At 38.8% G+C, this 21,300-nt stretch overlaps 1 protein-coding gene across 1 annotated transcript; it reads right to left on the bottom strand.

The window, feature by feature from the left end:
* Positions 1-659: 659 nt before the first annotated feature.
* Positions 660-20,657, bottom strand: LOC132095849 (uncharacterized). Its single transcript, XM_059500945.1, has 9 exons — positions 20,630-20,657; positions 19,754-19,777; positions 19,311-19,569; positions 2,399-2,544; positions 1,679-1,958; positions 1,438-1,577; positions 1,052-1,143; positions 883-979; positions 660-727 (listed from the first exon to the last, which is right to left on the bottom strand). The coding sequence occupies exons 1-9, from the start codon at positions 20,655-20,657 to the stop codon at positions 660-662; spliced, it is 1,134 nt and encodes a 377-aa protein (XP_059356928.1).
* Between the last annotated feature and the right edge of the window lie 643 nt (positions 20,658-21,300).

Below are 21,300 nucleotides of genomic sequence, written 5' to 3'. Positions count from 1 at the left end.
GTGAGCGTTGAAGTCCCCCAGTAGAACGACGGAGTCAAGAGTCTGGTATAGAGTCCAGCCTCTCTCAAGAAGTGTGGTTCCAGAGCCCAAGCTGTGCTTGGAGGTTAATCCGACTATCTCTAGTCGGTACCTCTCGACCTCCCGCACAAGCTCAGGCTCCTTCCCCGCCAACGAGGTGAAATTCCACGTCCCTAAAGCCAGATTCCCTGTCCAGAGATCGGGTCATCGGGGGTCTCGCCTATGACTGTTGCCCGATCCACTATGCACCGGCCCCTTACGCTCCCTCCTGCAGGTGGTGAGCCCACAGACTCAACAATCTTTATCAAAGTTATAATCAAGCATTTCTGTTTTAACATGGAAAAAAACAACATTTCAGTAGCAAAAAAGGACTCTAAAGCGAAGGCAGGTAAAGAAACAGAAACTTTATTGCTTAAACAGAACCGGCACTCTTGGTGGACACAGATCTGGAAGTATCTCAGGGTAAACTACTCCTTTTTAGACTTACACTCTATTAATTCACTAACTGCGTGATTTCTTAAAAAATATATATAATAATAATAATAAATTAATTAATGAATAACTTGCTCTATTCTTTTTCTTTTCTATATGTTGTCTAAACAATGAAACATTGTAAACTATAAGCTTGTAAAAGAAGGACATCAAAGCTGATCCAAAGAGAGTTTAGGTTTCCCATCATCATCATCATCATCATCATCATCGTCTCTTTCTTACAGCACATTGAGCTGCAAATAAAACAGTTCATTACATCAAAAAAACATCACTTTCCAGTTCATTTGTAATACATGCATTTAAATATTAATAGTTTTCTTTAAAAAGCAACATTCCTTTTCAGGTTTCCAGTGTTTGTATGAACACACTCACCTGGTGCAGCTTCCTTCGGCTTCACTTCCTGTTCTGGCGGTTGAGTCCATTGCAGCGTAACGTCAGAAAACCCTCGTTCCTCCAAAACAGACTGGAGCTGAAATGAGCAGATCTCTTAAAAGTGCTCTCAGTGAGCTCAGATATCTGTATATTTCCTGAGCTCTCTCACCTGTGACAGGAGCTGGACTCTCACCGCAGGATCAGACAGACTCCAACTGGACTTCAGTTTCAACTTTAGGAAAGTTCTCTTCAGTACAGGACCTGAAAGGGCACGTGAGAGTGAACATACAGAGAAAGAAGGGAATTCGGTGTAATTAGAGGTTGTGTAGTGATCCCCAAAAAATACCTAGACCTAGATGACATTAAATACAGGTTCACTTGCAATGTGATATGCTTTAGAGTCCAACACAAATGTGTACTGCTGAAAGTGAACTACTGAAAGCTGAGAGCATGCAACTGTTGTAGTTTGACATTTTTAACTAATAAATTGCATTTAAAAAATAAATGAAGTCATGAATAATTCCTAAAACTTTATATATGTTTGTTTGACCACACCTTCTCCGTAGACCTCCACCTCACACAGAGTAAGAAACCTTGAATCTCCAGGAATGATCAGATTCACGTATCGACCCTCCATATTGTTACAAATGTAGGTGGAGGAAACACCAGCTGGAATGCTAGAAATCACAGCGCATCTGAAGAGAGACACAGAGACAACATAATTTAGACTTCTAGTCTTTCTTTATGTGATTTCAGGGATTTTTATGGATATTAAGCCACTGAAAGAGAAGCTCACATGGGATTGTTGTTGCCGTTGTTCTCCAGAGAGTTTCCGATGCGAATCTCAGCTCCGTTTATTCGTTCAGGACAGCAGTCTAGTCTGTTTGTGATTAAGATTATACTAACTCTGTAAATATAACGCAGATCCACCCTCCACCAGGGGTTAGTCTGAGAATTGGTGGAGGAACATGCTGACGACTGTTTTATGATTCCTGGATTGAAATCAATGGCCTGTTCACTGATCCAGCTGCCATTGGTTGACGACTGTGTGACGTTTCTTCCTGTTGCCAAATTACCTGAAAGATTTAATAGTTTCAGGAAATGGTTTTAGTCTACATATTTTATACTCCAACTTATTTTGAGGGGAGATTTTCTTGAATTCAGGTATCTATGACAAAGTCCAAAACATCTGAATGGAGAAATCCTGAAAACTCAAAAACTGCCTGCCACATATGCATTTAAATAACATATTTAAAATCAGCAACAAAATCTGACACAAACTGTCCCATAAATGTTGTGATATGCTCAAACAGCATTATAAAAGCTTTTATTCCAGGCCGGTCCAGTCAATGTGAATGTGTATCCTGTCTCAGGAGTAAAGACAGCTGCAGGGGCGTGATGATGACTTTACCAGCTGGCAACTGGCTTATTTATAAGGAACTTTATTAAAAACCACTTTAATAAAATGAGAATTTCTTAAAAAGTCAAATTCACAAGGAAAGTACCTCTGAATTACCTGAAAAAATCACATAGACTCCCACTTCACAGAGAGTAAGAACCATTGAAGTTCCAGGAATACTGACAATAACATAACGTCCCTCCATCCCATGACACGAGTAGCTGTAGGTAGCTCCTGCTGGAATAGTAGAAACTACAGCACATCTGGAGAAAGATGAAAGAATGATGATGAACTCTTTCTTTTATAACAGGATATACAATTAGATATTTCCTCCAACTTATGTACCATAAATTATTTGCATAATTTTTTATTATTATGATTAGTATTATCATATTATTTTTCAGCTTATCAAATGTGCAATTATTTGTCATAACAATTAAGCATTATTACTCATAGAAGATAAAGGTTTTCCAGTTTGGTTGCGGTTTTTGCTGTTGTTGTTGTTTTATCCTTTAGACTGTGACGCTTCAGAGAGAAACTGTGTTGTGAAATTTAGTAATGAAATTAACATTCTACTGTATTTTCTTTCCCGAAACAATGTTCAGTGATGTACTTGTTTTTACAGGATGAGGCATTATTTAAATTGCCTTCTCCAAATACTTACACTTGCAGTCTTTGCACTTGACCACTTGACAAATATAAGACGTATTTCCTGTATTTGGACCAAGTGTTCAAGTGAGGATGAAGACCACAGGTGTGTGTCAAACACTTACAGTGCAGTAAAAATGCAAGTATTTACACAGCTTTATTTTAACTTTAAATACTTTGTATTTTAAAATTAACTTCTAAAGGTCTGTTCAGTAGTTCATATAACATGACAATTTAATTTGTTCTGCTCCTAATTAAGTGGTAAAAAGAAGTTGCAAATGTTTTTCAAAATAAATAACACCGCTACTCATATTTGCCCCAAAATAAGTGAAAGTCGTGCTCTGGAGAAGTATTTGAGATAGCGTGGATTTAGTGTGTGCACTGAAGGACACTGCAGTTTGCCATTATTAAGACCTCGGACAGTATTGTGCACTTACTTCCTGTTGTGCACACGCACTCTCAAGTGGCAAAGACTGCAAGTATTTGGATAAGGCAATTCTATGATCATCACTGAAGCCCACTGAGTGCTCTTGAGGGAATTGCCTGTGTGACGCGATCTGACATTTTAGAAGGATATTACCCTGATAACACACATCCATCACATTGACGGAAATGCAGACAACAATAGGGCTGCCAAAAAAATAAATGAAAGAATTTTGTATATTTGTCGAATTTAAAAATGGCAATTTTCATTTCTATAAAGATCCATGTGACACATGTTGATGACATGACTGACACGGTTTGTTAGTTTGTTATTGAGTTCATCGCAATGTGGATAATAGTAATGGGAGAAACTAACCATTTGGAAGCTTTTAATCAAATGTACCATTTGCTTCGAATAGGGATTCACTGTTTCAAAGTGCTCGAAACACCATATGTTGGTGATGCCTTCTGGTCAAAACTGGTTAAATGAAAAAAAACCCACCAAAACACTCAACTTGGTTTTAAGCCAGTGATTTCTATCGTTTGCTGTTGTGTGTCTCTAGGAAATAACATTCCTTTTGCCATTAATTAATTGTAATAATACAATAATAATAATCCACGGAGAGGTCTGATCTCACCATCATCCAGTCTATTTGGAATGACATGAAGAAACAAAACAAACTGAAACAGACTAAATCCAGAAGAACTGTGGCAACATCCCTAAGGCACTTCAAGAAAGTGATCTGCAAAGCTACCTGAAAAACTATGTGCAAGTGTACCTAAACAGAAATCTGTTTTAAACAAATATGGTGGTCACACCAACTGTTAATTTGATTTAGTCAATTTTAGTTAATTGATAAATCAAATCTATTTATGACATTATTTTTGAAAGCATCCTCAGTTGACAGTATTTTTACACAAGTGCTTCAAACTGTCCACAGTACTGTAGCTTTGCCAATACGTTTCTTCAAGCATTTTAGAGACATTTCCTCTGGATTAAGTCTGTCTCAATTTGTTCTGTTTCTTCATGTCATTCTAGACAGACTGGATTATGAGATCAGACCTCTCCATGGAGGCTGTTATCAGACTCCTTGTGCATAGAAAAAAAATAATTACAATTAATGGCAAAAGAAATGTTTGGAAATGTAAACTGATATTTTCTACTGATACACTACAGCATATGATATATAGGTATGTCTTATTTTTTTTATTTTTTTGTGAAAATTCTACTGGCCTAAGACTTCTGCACAGGACTGTAAGCTCATCCTTCGGATGTAAACTGCTGCATTTTTCTTTGGTTATGGAAGGGACAACACATGGAGTACGTGTCCATCAGGTCAATCGCTGAAAACCAATCTCGGGGATGGATGCACCCGAAGATGCATTCCTGCATGAACATCTTGAACGGTAACTGATGAAGGGATTGGTTGTAACCCACCAACTTTCTTGGGTACAATGAAAAAGGGGCTGTAATGCCCTATTGGTCTCTGTCACATCCTTGAAGGGACTGTGATCTCCACCTTCAAGACTGGAAAACTGTCTGCCTTCACTGCTGTATTGCGGATGCCCCTGAACTTGGGGGGATGGGAACCAGAGAAAGAGAAACCACTCTCTCATCCAGGTTCCCTCCTCCAGGGGAGAGAAAGGTGCCTTCACCTTCCCCCAAGAACAGCTTACTCCATCTCTGAGTCACCCATCCCGGGACATCTTGCTCTTCTGCTCACTGCCAGGTTTGTGGCAAGGGACTGGGGGCAGTCACCCTCTGTGACACCCTCTGTGACCCTCTGGTGTTGTGGTGCCTTAGCCTGAAGAACCTGCATTAACGCCATGGCATGTAATGTGGAGGCAGCTTCTTCACAGGCCATATAAGCTTAGCTTAACACCGTTGCAAATGCTATGATGATTGGCTGGGTGGGTGGTGCCCTGCTCATGCTGACTCACTGCACACCCTGACAACCACTAAACATAAGACAGCGTCAGTGACAATGGCGACGAGCAGCGGAAATTCAAAGATAGCGTTCTCGAAAGTACCGGCACTACTTCTCGTTAATTGAAATTAAATGGAAGAATGATTTATGTAACATGCACGCTATGCCCAGGAAAAAAGACTTAGAGCTTATAAAACAACTCAGCAACTTAGCAACTCAGAGCTTACAAAGCACCTCACATCAACACATGCTAACACAACAATTGTTGCTGCTGCTAACCCAACCCCAAATGCAGCTAGCGTGAGCTCCAGCGAAGGAGACGGGGCCACTCTGTTAAAACAAGCAATGCTCAATTTTTCGGGTCCGCAACAGGTGACCAAGCCTGAGCTGAACACATTGATTGCAAGGTATGTTGTTGAAAACATGCTCCCCCTGTCCACTGTGGTGTCTGAGTCATTCAGAGCTATCCTTGCTAAAATACCAACACGGGGAGGAGGAAGGGGGTTTGTCCCATTTTGTTAAATTCATAGACAGTGAATACAAAAGAAAATATTATATTGAGCTCAAAACATCATTTGAGGAATTAGAGTACATTTCAACTACAGCAGACATCTGAACTGCCCACAATAAAAGTTACCTGAGTGTGACAGCACATTGGATCAATCCAAATAACATGGAAAGAGAAAAAGCAGCTCTTGCCTGCAGACGGTTTAAGGGGCATCATAATCATGACGCCATTGCAGTTGAGCTTGACAATGTACACTCAACATAAGGGATAACACACAAAATCACAGTGACTGATAATGGCTCTAATTTTGTTAAAGCATTTAAGAGGTACCAGCCACTTGAGGAAAGTGATTCTGAAGAAGACGATAACGATGAAGTGACGTTTACAGACATTAATGATGCTCTGCATGCAAATGATGATAATGATGTTGATGTGATCACTTTGCCCCCCCACAAGAGATGTGCATCACACACACTAAACCTTATTTCATGCACAGATGTTGACAAGTGGCTGCTGTTAAAATCTGCAACAAAGGCTGTTTATAGAAGTGTTACTGACAAATCTACTCCCCTATGGAACAAGACGATCAGCTTTGGCTATGAAACAGCTGATGAGTTGTTGTCAAAAAGGCTGCTTATACCTTGTATAACATGATGGAATTCCTTCTATGATGCCGTGGCTCGAGCCTGTGAAATAATCCATGGTAGACCTTAACACCATTTCCTCCAAATTAGGACTGACAGTGATAACTGAAAGGGAACATCAGTTTTTAAAGGAGTACTGCACTGCGATGAAGCCCCTTACAGTTGCCTTGGATATACTTCAGGGAGAAGACAACTGTTTTCATGGTACACTCCTACAAACAATTGAGACATTAATGCTGAATACAGAAGCCCTGAAAAGTGGCAAATACTGAGGGACCTTCTTGATGCCATAGTAACAGTAAGAACTTGAATTTAATATTTTATTATTTATGAAGTGAACATTGCTGTAGTATTCATAATAATAAATACAACTGCTACTAATTATGATTATTAGGGCCCAAGCACCGAGGTGTGAGGACCCTCTTAATGAAGCGCATTTTTGAGGGCCTAAACATGCTCCAAAACTCACGAAACTTTGCACACGCATCAGGACCGGCGAAAATTTACATCTGATATAGGTTTCAGAAGTGGGTGTGGCAAAATGGCTCGATAGCGCCACCTGGTAAATTTCAACGGAGTGTCCCTCGAGCTGTGTTTCACGTACATGCATGAAAATCGGTACGCACGTGTAACACACCAATACCTACAAAACAGTCTCTTGGTACAAAATCCAAAACCCAACAGGAAGTAAGTTATTTTGAATTTCCTGTACGATTTTTGTGCAGTTTTTGCCGTTTCCATGCCTCGTACTTTGACGAACTCCTCCTACAGTTTTAATAGGATTATCTTCAAATTTGGTGAGGGTCATCATAAGACCTTTGTGACGTTAAATTGCGAAGCTTTTGAGTTTTCGTCAAGGGGTGTGTCCCTGGCGGCCTGACAAAGTTTGATGTTTCGCCGTGAAACAGGAAGTTGTTGTAACTCAGGCAAACAATGTCCGATCTGCCCCAAACTTCACACGTGTGATGGGTGTTCTGTCCTGAACAAACACCCATGACCAAATTCAGTTATAGTCACAGCATCACCTGCTGGTAACAGGAAGTGACATGGTTAACACAGTTATGGACTCCTTGCAAAATAATAAAAGGCATCAACAAGGGTTAAATAGGCTGGCAAAATTTTATAAGCATGCTAATACATGCTAGCAACATTTAGCTAAGTGCTAAAGCATGCTACTAATGCAGTGAAACAGGAAGTTGCTGTAACTCAGGCAAGCAATGTCTGATCTGCCCCAAACTTCACACGTTTTATGGGTTTTCTGTCCTGAACAAACACCCATGACCAAATGCAGTTATAGTCATAGCGCCACCTGCTGGTAACAGGAAGTGACATGGTTAACACAGTTATGGACTCCTAGGAACATATTAAAAAGTGCCAACAAGTGTTAAATAAGCTGGCAAATGCTAAACTACTAATACATGCTAGCAACAATTAGCTAAGTGCTAAAGCAGCATATTATTGCAGTGAAACAGGAATTTGCTGTAAATCAGGCAAGCAATGTCCAATCTGTCCCCGAACTTCACACGTGTGATGGGAGTTCTGTCCTGAACAAACACCCATGACCAAATTCAGTAATAGTCATAGCGCCACCTGCTGGTAACAGGAAGTTACATGGTTAACATTGTTATGGACTCCTAGGAACATATTGAAAAGTGTCAACAAGTGTTAAAAAGGCTGGCAACATGCTAGAAACATACCAATACATGCTAGCAACACTTAGCTAAATGCTAAAGCATGCTAGTGATGCAGTGAAAAAGGAATTTGCTGTAACTAATGCAAGCAATGTCTGATCTGCCTCAAACTTCAAACGTTTGACAAGAGTCCTGTCCTGAACACATCAACATGCCCATATTTAATTATATTCATAGTGCCACCTGCTGGCAACAGGAAGTGGCATGTTTAACACTGTTATGGACTTTTTACAAAATAATAAAAGACATCAACAAGGGTTAAATAGGCTGGCAAAATTTTATAAGCATGCTAATACATGCTAACAACATTTAGCTATGTGCTAAAACAAGCTACTAATGCAATGAAAAAGGAAGTTGCTGTAACTCAGGCACGCAATGTCCGATCTGCCCCAAACTTCACACGTGTGATGAGTGTTCTGTCCTGAAAAAACACCCATGACCAAATTCAGTTATAGTCATAGCGCCACCTGCTGGTAACAGGAAGTGACATGGTTAACACAGTTATGGACTCCTTGCAAAATATTAAAAGGCATCAACAAGGGTTAAATAGGCTGGCAAAATTTTATAAGCATGCTAATACATGCTAGCAACATTTAGCTAAGTGCTAAAGCATGCTACTAATGCAGTGAAACAGGAAGTTGCTGTAACTCAGGCAAGCAATGTCTGATCTGCCCAAACTTCACACGTGTTATGGGTTTTCTGTCCTGAACAAACACCCATGACCAAATGCAGTTATAGTCATAGCGCCACCTGCTGGTAACAGGAAGTGACATGGTTAACACAGTTATGGACTCCTAGGAACATATTAAAAAGTGCCAACAAGTGTTAAATAAGCTGGCAAATGCTAAACTACTAATACATGCTAGCAACAATTAGCTAAGTGCTAAAGCATCATATTATTGCAGTGAAACAGGAAGTTGCTGTAAATCAGGCAAGCAATGTCCAATCTGTCCCCGAACTTCACACGTGTGATGGGTGTTCTGTCCTGAACAAATACCCATGACCAAATTCAGTAATAGTCATAGCGCCACCTGCTGGTAACAGGAAGTTACATGGTTAATATTGTTATGGACTCCTAGGAACATATTGAAAAGTGTCAACAAGTTTTAAAAAGGCTGGCAACATGCTAGAAACATACCAATACATGCTAGCAACACTTAGCTAAATGCTAAAGCATGCTAGTGATGCAGTGAAAAAGGAATTTGCTGTAACTAATGCAAGCAATGTCCGATCTGCCTCAAACTTCAAACGTTTGACAAGTGTCCTGTCCTGAACACATCAACATGCCCATATTTAATTATATTCATAGTGCCACCTGCTGGCAACAGGAAGTGGCATGTTTAACACTGTTATGGACTCCTTGCAAAATAATAAAAGGCATCAACAAGGGTTAAATAGGCTGGCAAAATTTTATAAGCATGCTAATACATCCTGGCAACACTTAGCTAAGGGCTAAAGCATGCTACTAATGTAGTGAAAAGGAAGTTGCTGTAACTCAGGCAAGTAATGTCCGATTTTCCCAAAACGTCACACGTGTGATAGGTGTTTTGTTCTGAACAAACACCCATGACCAAATTCAGTTATAGTCATAGCGCCACCTGCTGGTAACAGGAAGTGACAAGGTTAACGCTGTTATGGACTCTTAGGAACAAATTGAAATGTGTCAAAAAGGGTTAAATATGCTGGCAACCTTCTAAAAGCATACTAAAACATGCTAGCAACACTTAGCTAAGTGCTAAAGCATGCTACTAATGCAGTGAAAAAGGAAGATGCTGTAACTCAGGCAAGCAATGTCCGATCTGCCCCAAACTTCACACGTTTGACAAGGGTCCTGTCATAAATAAATCCACATGCCCATATTCGGTTATAGTCATAGCGCCACCTGCTGGCAACAGGAAGTGTCATTTTTAACACTTTTATGCACTATTTGCAACACAGTAAAATATGCCATTGTGTGCTAATCATGCTAGAAATATTTTCAAACATTCTAGCAACACTTAGTATGTGCAAAGCAATGCTATTAATACTATAAAACAGGAAGTTGTTGTAACTCATGCATACAATTCCCCATCTTACCCAAACATCACATGTTTTATAAGAGTACTGGCCTGAACACAAAGGCCAATATTCAATTCTAAGTATAGCGCCGCCTGCTGGCAACAGGAAATGAATTATTTTATACTAACTTAAACATGACTTGTCTGATCTGCCCGAAACTTTGCATGTTTGGTAAGAGTCCTGGCCTGAATAAATTTACATGTCAATATTCTGTTATAATCATAGCGCCACCTGTTGGCAGCAGAAAATGTAGCACAAATATTTACTATTTTATAAGCATATGGCCCAACGTTCACTGTTCCTCCTATGGGCACTGGGTGGTGGTGAGCCCGAGTGCGAGGGCCCTTTCATTGCTGCTTGCAGCTTTAATTATTATTATTATTATTCTTCTCCAAAATGAATCGCATATTTGAGAGCCTAAACATGCTCGAAAAGTCATGAAACTTTGCACACACCTCAGAACTGGCGAAAATTTACGTCTGATATGGGTTTCAGAAGTGGGTGTGGTAAAATGGCTCGACAGCGCCACCTATACACATTCAATGGTGTGCGTCTCGAGCTACGTTTCACGTACATGTATGAAAATCGGTATACACATGTATCTCTCCAATACCTAAAAAAAGTATCTTGGAGCAAAATCTGAAACCCAACAGGAAGTTGGTTATTTTTAATTTTATGAGCAAATTTTGTGTCATTTTTGTCATTTCCATGCATTGTATTTTAACGAACTCCTCCTAGAGATTCAGTCAGATCAACACCAAAGTTGGTATGCCTAATCTAAAGGCCTTTGCGATGTGAAATTGCGATTTAAGATTTTGAGTTTTCATTAAAGGGGGTGTCCGTGGCAGCCTGGCGAATTTCGATGATTCGCCATGAAAAATGAATTTTCCCTGCTAAATTGGTGTTGTTTTTGCCATTTTCAGGGGTTGTACTTTAACAAACTCCTCCTAGAGATTTATTCAGATGAACACCAAACTTGGTCAGTGTAATCTAAAGCCATTTGCGATGTTAAAATGCGAAGGACTTGAGGTTTCGTTAGAGGGCGTGTCCATGGCAGCCTGACAAATTTCGATGTTTTGCCATGAAAAAGGAAGTTGCTGTAACTCAGACATACAATGTCCAATCTGCCCCAAACTTCACATGTTGGATAAGACTCTTGACCTGAACAGATCCACATGCCAATATTCAGTTATAGTCATAGCGCCACCTGCTGGCAACAAGAAGTGAAATATTTTACACTGCGACAAACTACTCCTAGAAATTTTATGACATCAATGTTATTTTTGTGGTCAGTCTAATCTAAAGACCTGTGTGATGTTTACTTGTGAAGATCTTGAGTTTTCGTCAAAAGGCGTGTCCATGGCGCCGAGACGAAGTTCAATGTGTCGCCATGGGAATAAAAGATGTTATAACTCAGGCATAAAATGTCCGTTCTTGCCCAAACTTCACATGTGTGATAAGGGTCCTGGCCTGAACAGACCTGGAGGGCCAATATTCCATTGGGTGTGGCAAAATGGCTCGATAGCGCCACCTTTACACTTTCAACTGAGTGCATATACACTTTCAACGGAGTGCGTCTCAAGCTATGTTTCACGTACATGTACAAAAATCGGTACACACATGTAACACACCAATATCTACACAAAAGCCTATTGGTATGAAATCTAAATCCAAACAGGAAGTCAGTTATTTAGAATGTTCTCTGCAAAATTGGTGTTGTTTTTGGAATTTTCAGGGGTTGTACTTTAACGAACTCCTCCTAGAAATTTATTCAGATCAACATCATACTTGGTCAGTTAAATCTAAAGGCCTTTGCAAAGTTAAATTGGGAAGATCTTGAGATTTCGTTAAAGGGCGTGTACATGGCAGCCTGACAAATTTTGATGTTTCGCCATGAAAAAGGAAGTTCCTATAACTCAGACATACAATGTCCAATCTGCCCTAAACTTCACATGTTAGATAAGACTTCTGCCCTTAACAGATCCACATGCCAATATTCAGTTATAGTCATAGCGCCACCTGCTGGCAACAGGAAGTGGCATATTTTACGCTGTGACAAAGTACTCCTAGAAATTTTTTGACATTAATGTGTTTTTTGTGGTCAGTCTAATCTTAAGGCCTGTGCAATGTTAAATTATGGAGATCTTGAGTTTTTCTTAAAGGGTGTGTCCATGGTGCCATGACAAAATTTGATGTCTCGCCACAGGAAAAGAAGTAGTTGTAACTCAGGCATAAAATGTCCGATCTTCCCCAAACTTCACATTTGTGATAAGAGTCCTGGCCTGAACACATCCGAAGGCCAATATTCCATTATAATGATAGCACCACCTGCTGGCAACAGGAAGATTGGCACATATATGGAATTAACTTTGATATATTCCACTTATATTTATAAGTTTAAATGCATATTTCTCAGCGTTCACCTATTTACTAAAGCCACTCGCTGCCGGTGATCCCGGGTGCGAGGGCCCGTTCATCGCCGCTTGCAGCTTTAATAATAATAATAATAATAATAATAATAATAATAATATCACTGATCTGTGTTGATACATACATACATTGCAGATGTCCTGGGAAATGTAGAGGCTATACTTGCTGCTGTAACTCTTCCAAAATTCAAACTTCTCTGGCTGCGATCACAGGAGTTAAAGGATAAGGCCAAGGCAAGTTTGCTGAGTGCCGAAGAATTGTCCTCGAAGAACCACAGCCAGGTTCCAGCACATCTTCACATCACACAGATTCAGCCAAAGAGAACAATTTATTTTCCTTTGAAGAGGAAACCTCCTCTTCAGCAGAAAACCAGGCAGACTATATTAGATCATCAGCACAATACTTTAACGCTTTGTGTGGATTTTTTCTCATCAAGAAAATTTCACTACGTTTCAATGCTGCTACTCCATCTAGTGCACCTTTTGAGAGACTGTTCAGCCTGGAAAAGCTTGTCTTCTTTCCAAAGAGGAACAGACTGTCAGACAAAAGATTCGAAAAGCTTCTCCTCCTATGTTACAACCACTATTATAGTTGTTATATAAGAGGGGTATTTTAATATAGATTAATGTATTGTTCTTTTTTCACTGAGAATGAACAACATGTTAACCTACATTGAGAGTTGGATAGTTTTCTGTTTATTGTACAATAATATATAGGTACAGAGATTTGCACTACTTAATAGCCAGATCTTCCTTTGTTTCTTTTTACAAAAGTTTACATTTGTTTGTCTTAGTTTTGCAACTGATTGCAAAGTGTGTGGACATTATTTATTTTCAATATTTAATTTTGTTACTGTATTGAATATTTTGGATAGTGTTCTGTTTATTGTGCAGTAGGCCTAATATACAGTTACAGCTATTTGCACTAATGGCCAGGTTTTCCTTTGTTTCTTTTTACCAAAGTTTACATTTGTGTGTCTTAATTTTGCACTTGAATTTTATTTTTTATGTTTTTATTTCTATGCATATCAAATGGCAGGCTGCAATCTACTGAGTTCAAATAAATACCAAACGTTCTAAAATACTGTATACAGTGTTTTTATTCTTCAATCAGTTAATATAAACATCTTTGATATGAAATATGTTACAGAACGTAATAGCTTTATAGAACATAAAACAGAACATCACAGTTACTTTGCTGAGTAACTAATTACTTTTACAATGTGGTAACTGAGTTAATAGCTCAATTACTTTTTGTGAGAAGTAATTTGTAACTGTAACTCATTACTTTTTTTAAAGTAAGATGACCAACACTGGTTATAAAAGCACGTTCTGTTGTCAGCTCAACTGGTTGTGGAGTGCAAGAGGAGCGATGGTCTGCTGAGGGTTGGTTCATCCATCACTGTTACCCTCAGACTGCCCTTGCTAATGCCTGAAGTACACCCGCCTGACTTCCGTCATAATGAGAACTAGATAGAGGCAGAGGCAATGGAGCTTGCCCCGCAACTCTGAGATAATCTTTCCCATGATCATCTTCTTTCACAAACGCCACCTCAGCCTGATGGTAATCATGTGGTAATCACATTCAACATAAAACACATTCACACATATATGAAAACTGTTTGAAAAATAAAACAAATATATAAAAAGGTGATCGCTATAAGTTCTGCCTCCATCAGAAGACAGGTGCGTCAGAGTGCGCGTTACGAGCCCCCACGAGAGAGTGCCAGAATTCAAATAAACTATCTTTCACCAACTATCACTATCAGTGGACCCTTAGCTTCCTAAAAAAATCAGGATTTACAGCTGTGGATGTGTTTATGACACGTTATTACGATGAATCTAGTATGTACTACGTTTTTATCTTCATGTTTTTATGTGTACTGCTTACACAAATGTATCAAATACAGTCTTTATAAGTTTTTCATTGAAAAAACAGCGATCTGTCATCGATGCTTGAGGCTTAGAACTTTATAATGATATATAGTTTGCAAAGATTAAATTTGTCCCGTTTTATTTAATCTATCTGTTGAGGGGTGTTGAGGACGCGGGTGTTTGGATGCAGGCTTAGAAGTTAAAGCCCAGACACGTGAGAGAGTGATCGTGACCATCACCCAGCGCCAGGTAATAACCGCATCCAGAAATGCCTGGGTGCAAGATCCACATCGTCTTTACAAAGATGTAACGCTAAGTTTGCCACGCAACGTCATCTTTAAAAAGACGCTTTTAGAATGTTGAAGTGCACAGGGGAGTTGGCCGCCTGCAACACAAACGGGGTAGTGCAGCCTGATACATGCAAACCACTCGACACAGCTTTATATTACTTTTTTTGTTGCGGCAGCCATCTTTAGGTCCCTGCATAGCTTCTCCATGATGATCAGAAACCAAAATAGCACTTTTCCAACAAAGAAAATCAATGGTATTTAAAAAAAGGATTAGATACTTATATACTTTCAAGCAAACTACTGACTCCACTGAAGTCTAGTGCAAACTTACCAATTTGACGTTTACTAATATTTACATCTATGTCATACACAATCCCTCTACATACACTCGGGCCAGTTTCAGCTAAATTCTCAACTGCTGGATGGAGACCATTGGGCCCGATCCATCTGCCGCACCCAGCCTGGATGCCTGTGTACTTACTGCCAGATTCTGGGCCTAATCAACCGGTCCACATGCGACAGCCATAACTTGCCGACACTCCTGCATCCAAGCCGGACTCGGCCCGTTGCACAGCACACCAGACTTACGCCTCTTTCATTTCTATAGCCACTGTACTGTTCATTAATATTTCATTTAAAATTGACAATGTTATCTAGACAAATCGTTTACTTTTTTTGTGTATTTGTTTATAATCACGAGTGATAACATCCAGTTAACTCACATGGTCTTTTTACTAGTTTTGCATTTCTGACACAACATTTCTTTTTCTTACAAGCATACCAGTTCCTACATAATACAACAAATCCCTCTAAGCTCAGCGTCTTACCAGATTTCAGAAAATAGTGTTAAATTACCTGGTTTTTTTCTTCTTGTTCACTTGATTCAGTTATGCGATCTTCCGCTGTAGTAAACAGTCACTTTTGGACATCAACAAATGGTGTTCCAATTTAGTTTTAGATCATCCTTTTGACATCAGCGAACTCACGCCGGAGCTACAGAGATCACGGCGGACAAGCGGATCACTCGCACCAACCAGAAGTGTTCAGCCTTGGTGTCGAGATCATAAACAAAGATGGGGAAAGCGTGGAGGGCTGCGTGCTAAGCTAAGGCTAAACCCACATCGACCAGCTCTGCCCAGCATCTGTACAGTCTCTGATCAACAAGATGGACAAACTAAAGATCTGGACCCACACACAGAAATGGCTTATGGACTGTAATGTTATGTTCTTCATTGAAACATGGCTCTGTAATGATATCCCAAACAGCATAGTGCATATGGATGGATGCAATTTCTTCAGTGCTGACAGAGTAGCAGCAACTTCTAAAAACAAGGGTGGTGGGGTATGTATTAATGTAATCAAATTATGGTGAACATACTCTGTCATTGTTGAAACTGCTCTGCTGATCTGGAGTTCCTGAAACCACACTGAAAACAGCAGTCACCGAGCTCTGCCGAAGAACTGAGGCATACGACTTCACGAAACCTGAAGTACCCAAAATCCCCTCTTGGAAATCAAGGAAAGGGCAAAAGCCTCCTAAGAAGCACCCCGAAGCAGTCCATGGGACTGTGGGATGGGAGGAACACCTGGCCCCGGGATTGCCAAGGCTGAGAGGAGCTAATGCCCACCGCCAATACCTCAGAATCCAGGAACTCATGCCTTTTTCTTATCACCTGCTGGGCGCATGAGGGGGCAGCCACCCCTAAAGTCCCTGTTAAGATTGAGGGTAAAGACACAGAAGCCATTATAGACTCAAACAGTATGGTAACCCTAATCCAAATCCAAAGTTTGTAGGGCCTATCATGGGAAGAGAGATCTCTGTGTCCTGTATTAATGGGGACACCAGGAACTACCCCACTGCAGAACTATCCCACTGCAGAGCCCCTCAATGGTGACAGAGGTGAGGAAAATCACTCGGACTCCACTGCCGCTGCTTCAGAAGATTCCGAGGGTGTACAGGTTCATGACAACATAGAACTCCAGAAAGTATTTTTTGAATTTCCCCCGGCAGAAATCTTCCAGGGAGAAAGGCTAGGATGGTTCGGCACCGCTCAACTGCATGACCCGGTACTGAGCAAAGCATTGGGGAATGTCCAGGTGGTTGAGGGCCAGACACTATATGGGGTGAATATACTCACTTATCCACATTTTATGATCAAGAACAGATTGTTTTATAGAGTGGATCAGCGAAGGGGTGAAATTGTAAATCCGTTGTTGGTCCCCAAGCCATATGCCACTAAGCCCACACTCACCTGCTGGGGGGCCATTTGGAGGCAGAAAAGACCTAGGAAAAGATCCTCACACATTTCTATTGGCCTGTGGTCAAAAAAGCGGTCAAAGAATATTGTTGTCACTGTTCTGAGTGTCAACTCAACCGCACCAAGGTAACATATCGAAACCATCTTATTCCTCTGCCAATCCTTGAGACCCTTTTAAGCAGGATTGCACTGGTCATTGTGGGACCGAACCCACAAATGCCAAAATCGAACTGTGGACACCGATTTCCTCTAGTTTTAATATTTAAAATCTTCATAGACCATATTTAATACATGCAATAATCACTCCACAGTTTACCATCAATTTCAGCCTGAGCAACTTATAAAATGTCATGTGATGTCAATATGACATCAATTGAACATTTAAAACTTGATGTTGATTTGACGTAAACTGAACGTGTGGCATTTCAGTGTGGCATAACTTCCTATGTCTCTGATGAATCACATGACTTATGGATTTTGAAATTCACTCTGAACCAGTGTTTACAAACAATTGATTCACAAAAGTTACGACGTAGGTGCGCTGTTAATTTAAAAAAAAAAAAAAAAAATTAGACTCATATGAGAATCTTGCTAAAACCAAATCATCTTAAAAGTGTATGGCGCTTCTTTGGTTTCTGGAGTGTCAGAGGTGAAATTATTGACAAAACCATATATTTTTGTAAGTTGTGTAAGAAACCAATGCTATTTCACTAAACAATATCTAACTTGACACATGCCTGACAAAGCTGACCACATATGTAATTTCCCCAGAACTTGTTTGTTAACAACTGTGAGCATAAGCTATATTAAAGTGATTATTACATTTTGAATATGGATATTTTTCTTACTAAAATGCATCGATTCACTACAGAAGGCCTTTGTTAACTCCCCAAAGCCATGTGAGACACTTTTTTTTTTAAGAATTTGTCTGAAAGAAGAAAGTCACATGCACACAGGATGACTGCAGGGTGAGTAATTTAGAGCTTAATTGAAATTTTTGGGTGAACTAAACTTTTAAGTATTGCGTTTAGAATTGGAATTTTAGAATTTTGTTAATATTTCAGAAATAAATTTGAATTTAGATTTTCAACCATTTTGACAGCCCTAGACGTCAATAGTACTTAATTATTTGATTTCTGCCAGCTATTATAGTTTCTTTAGGGTTAAGAGTTACACTGTCATTTGTCTTTTAAACATTTGTTGTGACAAAAATTTACAGATTGTTTCCCAGTTTTACATATATATTAGTTCTGTCAAAATTAATGTGGTAAATGCATACTTTTTTCAGTTTAACATGTTAAAATGTTATTTGTTATATTTGTTGTCCTTTAATCAAAGAACAAAAAAGAGGAAATCAATAAAGTTTGAAGCTTTAAAGATTAATCTATATTGAATTTAGTGTTTGATAACTTTATTCAATGTCTGTATATTTCCTACTTGTGAAGAGCACAGCTAACTATGTGAATATTAATTTGACTTAAATTAGAAGTTGTTATTTTTTAAAAGTCAAATAAATGTTAAAATTGACAGCTCTCAATTAAACTGTAGTGTTAAATGACTAGTCAATAGTAAAGTATCAGGGGAGAAACAATTTCCTAGAGACATCAGTATTGATATCAGTTCATAAAAAAGATGCCATTAAACAAATATTAAAAATAGACTGGCTTTGATGTTTCTATATTAATTTGAAGGTCGAATGTGAAATTATTGCAAAACAAAATTACATTTATAAACTTTAACGATTTGGTTGTATTCCTAATTGTAAGGTTGTATTCCTAACAATTAATTTTTTTTTTTTTTTATCGTTTGAAAGAAATAATATACAGTACATTTATATTCAGTAAAGTTTTTATCCATTAAGTTATTTATCTTTACTACTGTAGGAGTATTTGAGAATACCTGCAATCTGATTCATCTTTTGCTCTTATTAAAATATAATACATCTGAGCGCATATCAGATCTTAAAAGAATTAAGATCAGCCTTCTCTCACAAGAGTACTAATGGGGGTGCTACAGGGGTTATATAGTGCTGTGTTGTCCAGGGTTATGCTCCGGCACACATAACAGAGACGTTGCTCAATATGTTATATTTTACAGTTTGTCAATTGACATAAGATTTTGTAGGATTTGCATAGAGATGTGCACCCCTCGAAAACCTGAAAGCACAGAGAACAAGATACCCCACCCCCACCCCACATAACAAATCCCCTGTATGTGGATGAAGCTACTGACCAACTGACCAAAATCAGAATATAAGAATAAATCAGAGAGACTCACACTGGGTTAGTAGAAACATTTGAAGAAACATTCCCAATCCGAATCTCTGCTCCGTCTATCCTGCTTTCACAGCAGTCGGGTCTGTTAGTGATGGTTACTCTGTTCACACTGTACATCTTCATCAGGTCCAGTCTCCACCACGGGTCAGTTTGCCACTCAGTATGAGTACAGGTGTAACTCAACCCGTCCAGAGCGTATTGGGCATACCAGTAGTTGTAATATGTCGACTGATCTACTGTTCCCCATGTTGCTACATTCACTGGAACATTTTCAAAGAAAAACTTTAACTTATTTACACATTTTTTTTTTTTTTTTTTTTACAATTATTTATAGCCCTGCTGAGCAATTTAAGTCCAAGTTTTTACATTGTGTCTTAAAATGTTTCACAGCAGTACAAACTCACTAACAAAAAATGAAATAGTATTTAATTCACAAAGTCTCACCTTCTTTTTCTGCCTTTGTTTGAACTGAGAAAAAGCCTTAAAATGAGAAACACAGAATGATGATTAGTATTTTGCATCTTCTTATGAATACAAACCTGTGTTCTGTTAGATATATCCAGATGGGTAAAATGCAGTATGACTTCTAAAATCATGTATTAGTGACTTATGTAATCAGCATCTCAAGTAAAAGTATATTGTTTAAGGGTATTTAGAAAACATTAAAAAAGAACAACACATTCAGTTATAATTGAGGGTCTTTTGTTAAGTGTTTCTGAAAGATGAAGCTAAAAGCAGACTGAAGATCATTAAGATATTAAACAGATTGTGTTATACTTGCCCAGTAAAAAACACAGACTCTTGTAGAAACCCCTCATGTTCATTTTAGGTGGTTCGTGATTCTGTCTGTTTTAATTTGAGGAAGTTTGTTTGAATGTTGTTCCTGGGAGAAACACATTTGTTTAATTTTACATCAGAATCACATGATACTGTTTCCCTCCCCCTTTTTACACACACACACACACACACACACACACACACACAAACAAATCAGTATTTTGCATCTTTTAGCAACAAAACAAGTGAACACATTTTTACTGAAAATAATGATAACTTGCAACTTCAACTTTTAGTGATTAATGATATCAAAATGTCAGTGCTATTGAAATTGTGGTGGACCCTTTTATCTGAAGCAAGTCAAAGGATGAAGCTCATGTTGACATGCTTACATTGAATATTACGTGTAAACAGCAACAGCAAAATCCACCAAACAGTTTGTCAGCTGTCCTCTCCTGAGAGAAAACTGAGGGACAATCTTCCTGAACTACATTTGTATTTATTTTTGTATTTAAATTCAGTGGCACCACATTTTTACTTTACCTTTGTTAAAAATGTTATTCCATATCATTCTTACTTTTATGACACTCTTTTAGTGAAACACCATGGATGAGGTTTTTGAAGTGAATGAGAACTGAAGCTGTCAAGCTCCGAAATAATTAAAAAATCCTAACAATGCCACAGAAGTGGTCCATATGACAGTTTCTCCAGTCTAGATCTGTCATACTGCATGTTGCTGCACCTGCCATGTTTCTTTGCCATGTCTTTTCTTTCCCTTATGAACATCTCAAGATCAACAGTCATTTGCATTTAGTTTTTTATGCATGAAAGCTGCCTGTCAACACTACCTGAAGGCATACAAACACTTTCCTGCAACTGGTCTGACATGAGGAGAACATCTGTTTCTGATGATCTTTAATCTTAAATTGTTCATATAGCAATGCAGTAAATATTTACCCCTTTTGCCATTTGCTTCAAAATCTACTGCTGTTCACTTCTTAGATGTTTTTCTTATTCACTGTGACTTTTCTTTGAGTCGTTTACCTAGAAAGCCTGTTCCAAAAACCATGAACATGAATGTAAATGTAAATGTAAATGTTCTCAAATTGCTGACTCAGAAGAACACGAACATATTCGAATGCACACTATGATTGCATCTGTACTAGCGTCTTGAGCTTTGTAAGCAAAAGCTCATCATGTGTTTTACATTTTTC

The sequence above is a fragment of the Carassius carassius genome, chromosome 2 (assembly GCF_963082965.1).
Source record: "Carassius carassius chromosome 2, fCarCar2.1, whole genome shotgun sequence".
NCBI classification, from domain to species: Eukaryota; Metazoa; Chordata; class Actinopteri; order Cypriniformes; family Cyprinidae; genus Carassius; species Carassius carassius.
The sequence above is the reverse complement of the archived record's forward strand: the minus strand, read 5'-3'. Positions and strand labels throughout refer to the sequence as shown.